This window comes from Megalobrama amblycephala, linkage group LG5, assembly GCF_018812025.1.
Source record: "Megalobrama amblycephala isolate DHTTF-2021 linkage group LG5, ASM1881202v1, whole genome shotgun sequence".
Lineage (NCBI taxonomy): Eukaryota > Metazoa > Chordata > Actinopteri > Cypriniformes > Xenocyprididae > Megalobrama > Megalobrama amblycephala.
Genome location: NC_063048.1, coordinates 33,883,916 through 33,896,940, shown reverse-complemented (window position 1 = coordinate 33,896,940; position 13,025 = coordinate 33,883,916). Strand labels below are relative to the sequence as shown.

Sequence of the window (13,025 nt, the reverse complement as noted above, 5' to 3'; positions counted from 1 at the left end):
CGGCCCACAAATGTGTCCTATCTGGCTCGGGGGAAGATTTGAACTATAATAAAAAAAATAGAGATGCACGACTAGTCCACTGGCCATAAATCCAAAATCATCTTTTTTAGTTTTATTTTGGTCAATCTTTACTCCGGGCTTGTAAACAAACTGCTTTGTAATAATTTACCCAAATTTCATTTGTGTGGAAATATTTACGAAGTCTGTAAACAGGACGTTAACACAGGCAGACGCTGAATATGGACACAAAGAGAACAGACGCACCAGCAGAGAAAATACTGTACCATGCACAAGCTCACTTTTTGTGAATAGGAAGAATAATATAAATATTGAATTGGGGTTGATATGAATGTATCTCTGAAGGGAACTGGCTTCAGAAAAGTTTTGATGGATTTTCCTCTTATCTCCGTATAAAGCAGTAGCCTATTTATTGATGCAGCTCTGCTTTGTATAGCGGTAACCATGGAAACTGTTGTTCCATAAGCGCCACCTACTGTCAGAAAGTTAATTTGCATTTTCATTCAGTCCGTCTGCAGATTTTGTTTTGTGCATGTATCTTATGTTGCATAATTTCACAAAGTTAAAGTCAGACCATGCTGCTTTTGCTGTTAATCTTGATATTATACAATAATTTAAAAACAATTGCTAATGAACATGTGCATAACATCTTTGTTGGGATTGTGATAAAAATGCAGTTTTTACCTCTAATATCAAAGAGCTACACATATTTTTTAAACAAATAAACAAAAAATGTGCTTAAAAAAAACAAAAACAAAAATTGCAACCAGTATCAGAATCGACCAATTTGCTTCTAAAAAATATTGGAATTGGTCATGAAAAATTAAAATAGGTGCATCAGTAATAAAAAAAAAATTAAAAAAAATAAAAATAAATAAAGCATTTTAAAAATCTAATAGTCTTTTTGTAGTAAAAACAAATGCAGTTTTAAAGATTAGTGTACTAGTTTTCTTGCAAATTAATTTGTTGTTTATATGGTTAATATTAATATTAATGCAACTATAATGAACCTAAAATGAGTTTTTAGGTTCCCTGATTTACCAATACTGATGAAAAACTTTAGTCAGAAAAAAATAAAATAAAAAATTTACTAGACATTCACACCCAGACAGTGTGGTCAGAAAACGTGAGAGTTGCATACTAAAAAGGTAAATCATTAGAAATTTTAACTCATGATAAAAAAAAAGCTTTTTTAGCTTTTTTAATGTAGCCAGTAAAAAGAAAACAAAAACTTTCGATTAATTCACAGTAACCTCTAGTCATTTTTGATGGATTCTGTGGAAAGTTTTAAGAGATAGTACTGTTCCTGTGTGGAAAACATGTCTGCTAGTGAGGTCAAGCATTAAAATCCTCCAGAACTGCCCATGTGTGAACTCCGTAAAAAGCATTTGATAGAGATGGAATGTATGAGATTTAAACAGACTCAGAAAGAAATTCCCAAACAAAAAGAGTCAGACAAAGAGTCATAGAAAGATTCACATAGAGAGATTTAGAGAGGTGACACTCTAAATAAAAGATCCTCTAAAAGCCTCTTAGAAATACAAAGAAGTGCCAGACAACCTCACAGAGAATTAGACTAAGAATCATTTGAGAGAGTCGGTAAGAATCAGATTGAGGAGAATCATGGCAAATGTTCAATTTGTTTGGTGCATCTGACTCAAATCCATTTAGTTTTTGTTTACTGTAGTCTTAAGATAGTAAGAGTAGTACTATCTTAAGACTACTGTAACACATCTGTTTTTCTATGCCCTATTATGCTATTTTCCTACAACAGGTTTACATGCATCCAAGGTAAACAAAACATTCATTTTCTTATTATATACATTGCACTTCATTTCTCTGAGAGTCTGAAAATGACTCGTTTGAACATTCAGTCTCTCTAAACTCCGCTTTTCTGAGACCTACCCTGCTCTGATTGGTCAGATGGCCCAGTCTGTTGTGATTGGTTGACTGCTTACAGCGTGTGTCTGAAACAAAACAGCCATTACCATAGCTGAATTTCAGCTCCAGAGGCTTCCTAAAGCTCAGCGATTGAACACACTGTAAAGACAGTAATGATAGCGTCAGTTTTACCATATCAATTCGAGCGCGAGTCCGATGATGAAACAAGAACTAGATATTCAACCCGAGCTTCCATCGCAAGGATGACTTGAGCAGGACATTTCTTAGTGGTAAGTTTTTACTGTTTGCTGTACATAATGAGATGTCGCAACTGTAAGTCATCTACATCAGCATTAAAAAGTGTATGTCCATCAACAAGCTGATGTGTATTTTTCTAATTTATTGAGGTGCACATGTGGGAACTGTATCATTAACTGTATCAATAACAGTGAATACGTTATCCGATGACTGATGTAACAAAGTTTGTAAAACAAATCTTGCTCTATCCTTCATCATTACTCTAAGTATAAGAACAACAGACAATATACATTAATGGACACAATTTTATGTAATAGTGGGCCACAGCTGATTAGCAAAACTATTTCAGTAATAAAGTGAGTTAGCCAGTTAGCTGAAGACCTACAGCTGCACTAGGTGTACAAAATATAAAACCCAAAACGACGTATTTTGAGCACTCGGTACATCAATAATTAATCATTCTTACAGGTTGTGCTTCAGAGTAGAAAGTTTGTCCAAATAAACTGGGTACTGTCCCATCTTTAATGGATAAGCCTGTGTTGACCTCGCTGAGATTTCAGAAGCAATCGTTACTGTGGTAATTTTAACCACTGACTCTTCACATCCTCATCCTTTGGAAGTTTATACAAAGAGAAGTTGCCTTTCCAACACAGAAAACAGTGTCTTCTTGACATGTACACAACACGAACCAACTACAGTGTTTGTAGGCATGTCAAAGTAGACATTTTTTGCAGGCAGCCAGTGAAGACCATAGGCTGGCATTATGTAAATTTGTTACATTGTTATATATGAATGTTACGGAAGTAAGACTGGAATTACTGAGGCTCATTTCAGCAGTTCAGATATTATCCCTTTGACACCATTCAATCTATATCTCATATACCATTTATTTGCTCTGATTTTTTTTTCATATCAGAAGCAGCATTATTTCAGCCACTGTGGAAGTGGATTCAAAACGTAATGAAAGTTTAAAAAAAAAAGAAAAAAAAAAAAAATTCACATTGTTTTTCTCTAATGAACAGTAATAATTATATTTAATATTTTTTTAAATACTCTTTGCCTATGCACCAATTTAACAGTACATGATAAACAGCAATATTTAACAACATGGAATTTTAACAGATTAATACATTATATAGAAAATACCACACAATTTAAGAGACTTCACATCAGCAATGTAAAATTATTCTGAATATATCATGAATATTTGATCACTAGTCCTAGTACACTGCCATTCTCAATGTACTTATCTTCTTGTCCTCAAACTACTGCCTCTTCAGAAAGTGACTTAAGGACAAGCTCCACACATGCACTCGTTACCCGAAAGCCATTAAAAACTGAGTATGTCCCAGAATCTGGGGCATATGGTGCACTGGGACACTGGCATCATTTTGGGTTGAGAATAGAACCATAAATAATTAAGAAGTTTAATCCGTTAAACGAGTGGGAGATGTTTTTAATTACCCTGCTGATGTTACACAACGAGCCCTTGGGTAATACATGCTAGAGCAGGATTCAAAGAAATACTGTATCACAACTAAATTTAAATATAGACACAAACACAATCACTAAACTTGACAAACGCACACATTTTATTACATGCCCCCATAAAGCCCATATCACATCTGGTTTCCCTATAATTCATTTTCTCATTGTTTGGCCTGTCAGTGAATAATGAGTGAACCTTTGCTGCCTTAAATCAACACTTTGTTCAAAACGGATTTTGGAAACAGGAGGACCAACCCTGAAAACCAAATCTAAATGTTATCATAATGTCACACAGGAGTCATTTAGCCAAGCAGCCGTTCTGTGCGTGAGGTGCCAACTTGCGAGGCACAAAACAGTTTTGAACAAAAGAAGCTGATCCCTGACCTTCTGTGAAAGGAAATCTCTGTAAGAGGCAGAAGCGATTCATCACATGTGCCGTAAATGCAGAGGACTCTGTGTTTTCCCTCACTCTTATCAGCACAGAGTTAAACAACAACAAATGCTGTCACACTGATTAGCTCTGGTGGAATTGGTTCCATCACTCAGGTCTGTTGTGGTTTTTATACAAGAATCAATGGTAGGGAACAAATCCAATTGACAGGCCTGGTGAAAAAGCCCCGGGGGATTTTCCAGAGCTCAGAGATAGGCGGTGATATTCATCCCAGAATTCCATGCTGTTATGGGAATTTATGAGATACGGAAGAGACTGAACAGATATATAAGCTTACTTGTTTTTATTACGCCTACTGATTTTTTTTTGTGTGTGCTTGTTTACTTGATTACTACTAAACTAACTTACATTATTTTTAAAAAAAAACAAAGCAACAGCTCTGGTATGGTACTAAGTCATAATGGTACCATTATATATATATATATATATATATATATATATATATATATATATATATATATATATATATATATAGGGGCGATATTGGGGGGGGGGATTTAGTCAACTAAAATCTAATTTAGTTAAATTGTAATGCATTAAGCATTTCTCTAACAATACACAGATCCTATACACTGATATACTTCTGATATTCCCCAAACTGTTTATGTTCACCCAACTGTACTTTGCTCTCCAAAGCGGACGGTTTTTGACCGTTAAAGTGCAAAAAGACACGAAAGAGCAAAATTCAGTACTTTTCTTCTAGTAGGTTTTTGGAATTGAAATGTGTTTTATTTTTATTTCATTTTATATGTTGTATGTTATATGTGTTATGTCTTGATGTGGCAGCAGTTTCCCTAATCTAAAACAAATTTCTCCTAAGGGAGACAATAAATGCTACCTTGACCTTGACCTTGACCTTTCAGGGATTGACACACTTATCATTGAGGTACTATTATAGTTTTCGTTTAAAAAATTATATTAGATTTGATTTTTAGTTTTTCTGCTTTCATTGTAATTTTAGTTAATTTTTAGTCATTTTCTGTGTTTGTCTTTTAGTTTTTGCTTTTAAATGTCTATAAGTTTTTATTTATGTTTATTTTAATACCTCAGGTTAAGCTAAAGCTTAGAAACTATGAAATAAAATAAGTTTACATTTTTTATATTTATTTTTTATTTCAGTTAATGTTTATTTAAAGTAATGAAGATTTCTTTGGTTTTAGGATTAGTTAACTATAATAACCCTTACCTATACTTCTAAAATATATTGAATAATGTGTCAAATAATGTTCTTAGTCTTTCCTTCCTGTGACAGAAGATACAGTAGTTTACTATGAATTAAATAGAAATTAAATTAAATACAGTTCATTGTTTAAACAAAATAACAATAATGACCAGGAAAAAAATAATAATTATAAACCATCCCGAAATACACCGTGACTCTTATTCTGAAATGTCTGCAGTCTGCACTGTAGCAGGCTGCTCATGAGGGTGATAAAATATGCATTCTTACAACAGTCTAAAACATTCTACCATATAAACATTGTGTAGTAAACATTGTCGTAATTCATCAATATTAGCTTATAAGTAATCGCATGGCATAAATATGCACTATTCATTAATTGCGAAGCAGTCTGAAGTGCTGCTGCGCGAGACTGTAGCGCCGCTTTTTCCCGCGGTTAGATCAGCACGTTACACTTCAATTGTGCGCATCTTCCACACAGGACAGCAGTCCTGACTGGATATCTTCCCAAATCGTCCCTCTTTTTCATTTTCGGCTCGTTTTTATTCGTTGACGCATTTTTATTTAGTCATCGTCTCGTTTTCGTCCGTGAAAAAATGTCGCTGACGAAAATTATGACGAAAATTATTCGTCAACGAAATTAACACAGGTGGTGGGAACCCGGCCTCACTCAACTTGTTTAACACAAAATACTTCTCGAGTCACAAAAAAATACTATTTTTTTTCTCACTATGGGCCACAAGAGAAATACTAAGAAAATAAATTAATCTCTCATTGTCTCTAAGAGATGCCGGATGCCAAAAGCTCAGTCAGTTGTTACTTTCAGTTTCTGTAGTGAATAATTGACTGGAGTTCAAGACTTCTTCACCCGCATAACTCTCACGCAAAGTTTGCACTTTGTTTGTGTGATATCCAGTGTTGGGCACGTTACTTTAAAAAAGTAATTAGTTATAGTTACTAGTTACTTTTCACAAATAGTAACGGAGTTAGTAACTGAGTTACATCATTAGAAAAGTAACTAATTACCAGGGAAAGTAACTATTGCGTTACGTAAAAAAAAAATTAAATATGTCAAATAACTTGAATGCCCCCAATATTAAATATAAGTCTAAGAATAAATTATTCTTGATCTGACTCGTGACTCATGATCCGCTTTTGCTTATGAAATTTCTCTGTACTGTACAATACATGTTGGTATAGCCATTAAAGAAAATGTAGTTTCATATTTATGTTTAAATAGACCTATGTTATGTTGTAAATTAATTTACTTAATTATGAAAAGTGAACAGCATGAGTAAGATGCATCATAAGATGCGCAATATATCGGGAGGCATGGAGTGGGTCAGACATGATTTTGACCACTTCATTAAGTTTTGTTTCGAAGAAAGCCTTTCTTTGAAGTGAATTTCGTTTTGTAAAAATTTTATCTAATTTTAATCAATGTTTCATAACAAATGTATTATATTATACATATTACATTTATGATCCCGGTACAAGTTTCAGATATGTGCCACCTTACTGAATAAGTCTTTAATTCTCTGACCACAAGTTATATAATTCACTGCAGTTGTCACATCAGTGGATGTTTATATCCACAAAGGGACTGAGAATCCAGGAAGGTTGTTTGAAGTGCTAAGAGGACTAGAATGTGCAGGCTGTGTCGGCTGGTAACCCGAGCCACAGGAAAACGGACACAAGTGGGTGGCCAGCAGCCTTTTGTCTAACGTCATCATTACCTACGAATGCCTTTAACCTTTCAGAGTGACATCTGAGCTCTGCCTATGCTCTTGGGTTACAGATGTAGCTAACCTTTCTCCTCCATCCATCTTGCTGTTTCATCCATCTATCAGTCCATCTAAGATGAGTGAAGAGAGAGAGAAAGAGTGAGAGAGAGACATACACTTCTAGCATGGCTGTTGCAGCTAGGGCTATCTCAGGCTGCAGGCTTTAGCCTCTTCAACTGCCAAACCTCAGATCCTATTACCCACCTGAGTAGAACCTGATCCAGGAATGCTTCAGTCCTATGCTACCTTCAGTTTTACCTGTCACTCTGTTAGCTAACAGGCTGTTTGTTGTAACATCTACTCTAGACTGAGATACTTGATGGGTCTGTTATAATCATTTTATTACTAATTTGAGAATACTAGCAAATGATTTTAGTTTGAACTCGTTTTAAAGTGAATTGTGAGTAAATATTGTGACCTTTTTATTCCCCTTAAATAAATACATTTATGTGTATGCACTGTGATCATGATTATACAAATTTAAAAAAATATTCATTCATAAATACTAAAGGTCAAAGTATTTGATATATAAAAAAAAAAAAAAAAAAACATTTTTGACCTTGATACACACTTATTTACATTGTTTTATGCTTTTCCCCTCCATGTTGGTCATTTGATGGACAAAGGTTTTTCAAATATTAATAATATTTTAACAAATTTTTTCACTTAAAAAAATTTTCACTTAAATTCAACTTTTTTAATTTCAGTTTTTAGGGTGTGTTCACACTTGGCAGGTTTGATTAGATTACAATGAACTCTGGTGTGATTGCATGGTTAAGGCCTTCACACACCGGGACAAATATCGCACGCGTTAATCGCCAGCGTTTTTCGAGACCTTTTTGTGTTCACACCCAAGTGCTTTTCACTGGCGATGCGCAGAGTGAACGTGCAAATTCACTCCCTGACAGTATATGGCGCTTGTGCTTAACGGTAGTGCAAACAAACATACACTCTAAAAACTAATTCAGGGGACCTTTAGTCATTACTTAAATATATATATTGTTGTGAAATAAAAAATCAAGTTCTGAAATACTGTTAGACTTTTTACTTGTAATTGTTATTTTATTGAGCTTGGATGACACACAAATTATGCCTATTGATTCGATATACTATCATGACTTGTCATAGTTTAACATTTTCAGTTAATCAAAAATGTATTTAATTTTAAGTTCTGTTAATGTAAAATACATTCTGATGACGTGTAAATGTGTTTCATTGTTTTGAGTTGTATGACCACTTTTTTTACTGGGCTGGGATTTATATTTCCCATCATGCTTTGCCCATGGCACTTGAAAGAGAGAGTAAATGCTAAAATTAAGTGTTATATAATGTTTTTTTGCACAAGATTAATAGTAAGGGAGATTTAGCAGTAATTAGGGTTTTGTTATGCTAATTTAGAAGACTTAATGTGTTAATGTGGGTTTTTGGAGAGTTACCATCATGGTGACAAGCGGTGCTTGGTAAGATCATGTTACTTAGAAATGCAGTTTTATTGTGTTCAAAAAGCTTCTTCACCTTACTTAAAACAATATGTTGGATCAACTTAAATAGTTGCATTCATGTTGACAATTATTAAGTTCATGTTACTTAGAAATGTGCTTTTATTGTGGCAAAAAAACGTCTTCACCCTATTTAAAACATTATGTTGGATCAACTCAAAATATTGCTTTGAATTAATGTAATTCTCCCAATTGGCTTAAGTTAAAAATTCTAGTGGAAAACTTTAACATTTTTTTTTTTTGTTGAACCAATGTTTTATTTTTTAGAGTGTATTTAAGATATTAATAAAGTTAAAGATGATAAAAATGCAGATATAAAATGGCATATATGGCATACATATGACATATGAGAGATTGTTGTCAGAAATGGTACTGCAAATAAGTCACAAATGATGCTTTTACGCCTGGCGTTTTTCGCGTCAGTGTGCACACTCACATTGGCGCCCTTTGTTTAGTCACAAGGCGTTAAACGTCAGCGATAATCGCGCGCAATATTTGTCCCGGCCTTTACACTGTAAAAAATAATTGTTGTTGAACTTAAAAAAGTATGTTACCTGGTTGCCTTAAAATTTTGTGTTCATTGAAATTAAAAATTTAAGTTAATGCAATGAAGGCGATTGGTTTAATCAACAGAAACTCAAAATATTATGTTATCTGAATCCCGTTAATTATCTAAGTTGATTTGACAAAAGAAAAAATTTTGTGATAAAAAAATCGTGAAAATAATTTTTACAGTGTAGTGCAGTTCATCTGAATAAGTGAGAACGCTGCCATCCGAACCCTGATGTGCACCAAGCAGACCGCCAAACAAACTCTGGTGCAGTTCGACTGAAATAGGAATGCAACACGGACCAAAGACATCTAAACGAACCAAAATCAGAACATGATATTATAAGATGCAACCCTAAAAAGGACAGAATGCTCAAGCAAACCTGGCTTTTCTCATCATAGAAGCTACCTTGCAGTTTGGTATAGGTATCAGAAATGCTGTCTCCTTGCAGAAGATCTTGCACAAATCATTTTTGTGTGACAGAAGAATTCCTGGTGCTGTTTTGACTCCTTTACACATTTTATTAGCTCTTCAGCTGGTTCTCAGCTAGTAAAAATACAATCATATGTATGCACAAGGCTACAACAAGCACATTTAGCCCACTACACAGTTCATAAGTTCTGTCTCAAAATATTTTGAATTATTCAATTTTTTTTTTTTTTGGTATCTTTGGGTTCAGAGCAAACCACAGCTATCATTTTCTTTTTTGGTCCAGAGTCTGGAGAACCTAGAGAAACTACAAGTGAGAACACAACCTTAAAGAGCCTTTTTTTCTTTATAAAATCAGGACAGATGTATCACCCCAATATTTTTTACTCCCCCCTTAAAAAATATCAAAATGAATTTAAATTCAGAAATAAACAACATGCTCATTACAGAAGAGGTGTATTCGAGGCGCTGTATGTCTGAATTATGTTTCTTCTAAATAAATTGATAGATGGGGCAAAAAAATGAGCTTCATGTGTGACACATTTATTAGCCCTCGGCCTGCTCTCTAGATATCAGACAGATATCATCTGCTGCTTGTGACTGGACCAATTATTCCAGCTAAAATAACTTTTTAATTCAAAGATGAAAAGGCTCATCAGCTGAAAGACTGACCTTTGTTACCTGTTATTTGGGATTTACAGCATGCTAATTGCAAGAAAACTCTCTCATGAGAGCCACTGGGGTTAAACGCTTTGCTCAAGGGCACATGGAGTAGAACTGTCACTCCAGAACTCTTAATTTCTATTGTCACTTCTGCTTGGGACCATACCCAGTTCACTGACCATCATACATCACATCGAGATCAGCTAAAAGTAGTAAAAACATAAAGGGCATTGAATGGTGGATAGATCTGACAGCTGCTGTGCACACTGACCCTAATGATCATGCCTGAAGAGACATTCACTACTGCTTATGGAAATCAGCGTGAAGTAAAATACAAACATACAAAAAAATCAGACCCTTTCAAACTTTAAGAGTCATGCGTTGTCGATCATCTCAGCATTGCCATCAATGTGTTAACTATTTAGGTGTATGTGTGTGCTTATGCGTGAATGTCAGAGTCCTGCCCATAACCTTCAGATTGAATGTGCTGATGTCTGCATATTTTCCATAGTACTTCATTTTCCATTGAACACACACGCACACTATAGGCCACACCTGTTCCAGTGAGCACGCTCAGATCCCAGTTGCTCCACTAACTAGCCTGACCAATGTTGATGAAAGGATAGTTAACAGACTCACTGTTTATGTGTGAACCATTATATCTAATCTATCCTAATTCAGAATCAAACGCTACATGTATCCAAAACGCAATCAAACACTCATTCCTTCTTGTGTGTGTGTGTGTGTGTGTGTGTGTGTGTGTGTGTATATATATATATATATATATATATATATATATATATAGCCATCCAGTGAGAAAATCAGAGCAAAGTAAATGAATAAACCTTAAGCGGCAGATAAAAAAGAAAAAAGAAAAACAAGCTGTTGTGCAGAGATCAGTGTAATCAGTGACTGAAGCCCACGTGTAGGATCTTATAATCTCCTGTGTCCTCAAACCGAGCCAAAAACCCAGATTAGAACCAATATGCACACATACTGACACACACATTTTCAGACACTCATTTTGTAAATCTTAAGTTGTCTTTCTTTCTCTCCTGTCGTTACTCGCTCAGGGCAGGACACTGCAGGCAAAGCAGAGCTATACTGCAGTCTGCAGTAGCCGCACAGAAACACCTGTCTGTCTGACTGCCTGCCCCTCTATCTGCAGTTTATGGCACAGAAACATTGACCAGACATGGAAAACACATAAACTAACTAGATTGACACTTTGACACCAAATTCTTACTGGCATTTTTTTTTTTTTAGTATCAGAATATTTTTTTGCCACCCATCTGAGCGATTGTCACAAACACAATACATGCAATTAATTCTATGCAAAAACAAGTTTTGCAAGTATTTGTTTGCTTTTCTTTAAAGGTGTAACATAAAAATATTTTTTTCTTTTCCCATTTGGCATGTACAAGAAAATATGAACTCTAGGATTCCTGACCTAAAAATGCCTTTTCAACGTTGCACACTGCAGAAAACTGCACTGGCTCATGCTGGAATGCATGAAAATGTGTGTCTGGGTGCCCTACTTCTGGACAAATTCCAAATTAAGAATTCTAAATGCCATCTTTATTCCATTTAAAATAAAGTTCTGTTACCAATTACAAGGTAAACTAAGCTTTATCGATTATCGCAGTCTGATGGGTAGATGTGTGCAGTCCAATACCTGACATACCTGCAGCATTCTAAAGGGCAAAGATGAGTTGGCTATGTGCATGCATCTACAGCAGAACTCATGTGTACTGAGTACATTAACTGTATGAATCAATTCTCAGATTTCTTAAAGGTATTGTTCACACACACACACACACACACACACACACATACACACAAAATTAAAATGGAGGCATAATGTCATAGACTGACAGTCTTTTGGGCATGCAATGTTAAGTGAATGGTGCACTTATTCTGCCCCACAGAAGAAACAAATACAGGGTCTGAAACAACATGAAGGGGAGTAAATGATTGCAGAATTGTTATTTATGGGAGAACTATCCCTTTAAGCATGCAACTTAAAGTGTGCACACCGGCTGCTTCATCCCATATAAACGGGTGGCGCAGCCCGTCTGAAGCTGCTCTGCAGCGAGGTCGTTCGGAGCACTGACGCCATCGGTGCGCATGCAGCAGAATGTTAATGTGAACTGCGGATTCATTGACAAAAATTCCAGCGATGAGAAACAATGAACTGGCGGCGTGCAACGTCACACAGACAGCGCTCATGCAGTGAACGCTCCTCGCGCACAGACAGACTGTTGATAAACAGCGTGCATTTATTATTTTCTTCTTTTTAAATTTCTTTATAGATAAACTTGCAGTACCTGCATTTTGTCGGACGTAAACACCTCAGTGTCTACATCGCAGGCGATGAGCGTCAACATCTCCAGTTTCATGTTTATCGATGGCATTCCCTCTTTTGCTGCTTGTAAACAGATAAATAAAGAAATGTGGTCTTTTACTCCCTTTTCTCTCTCGCTCGCCTTTTCTTTTGTATCTGTGCGGCTCTCTGAGGCTTAAAGTCTTTTGTGTGTTGGTGAGGTACTGACTCAAACTCTCCGGCTGAATGAGATGATGCTCTGTGAGCGCATGAAGGCTCCTCAGGTTCATCTGTATTGACCAATCAGAGCGCTCGGCTGCTACATTGACGTCATTGCCTTCTTCGTTTGATTCTCTATTCAGATGTGCACGCGCTCCTCAATGAAACGAATGCAGAACGCCGCATACGGTTCGGTTTTGCCAACAAACGATTCCGTCAGTCACTGTTGTCCCGCTCCTTTGATTTACTAACATTGCGGGCAATAGTTCCAGCTGACAACTA

The 13,025-nt window shown here is 35.6% G+C and overlaps 1 protein-coding gene across 6 annotated transcripts in view; it reads right to left on the bottom strand.

Moving 5' to 3' along the window:
- The window catches only part of rcan3 (regulator of calcineurin 3), a 43,497-nt gene that overhangs the window by 13,388 nt on the left and 17,084 nt on the right, over nt 1-13,025 (bottom strand). Inside the window, exons 1-2 of one of the 6 annotated variants that reach the window (XM_048191937.1) lie at nt 12,529-13,008; nt 7,086-7,131 (exon numbers count right to left, since the gene is read on the bottom strand). The exons of 1 other annotated variant lie outside the window; for it this stretch is intronic. In XM_048191937.1, the coding sequence (XP_048047894.1) occupies nt 7,086-7,115 (30 nt within the window). In that variant the 5' untranslated portion in view covers nt 7,116-7,131; nt 12,529-13,008. Of the gene's footprint in view, nt 1-7,012; nt 7,132-12,528; nt 13,009-13,025 lie in introns of those variants that run through there. 4 more of the 6 variants (XM_048191936.1, XM_048191935.1, XM_048191934.1 and 1 more) reach the window with 4 other exon arrangements.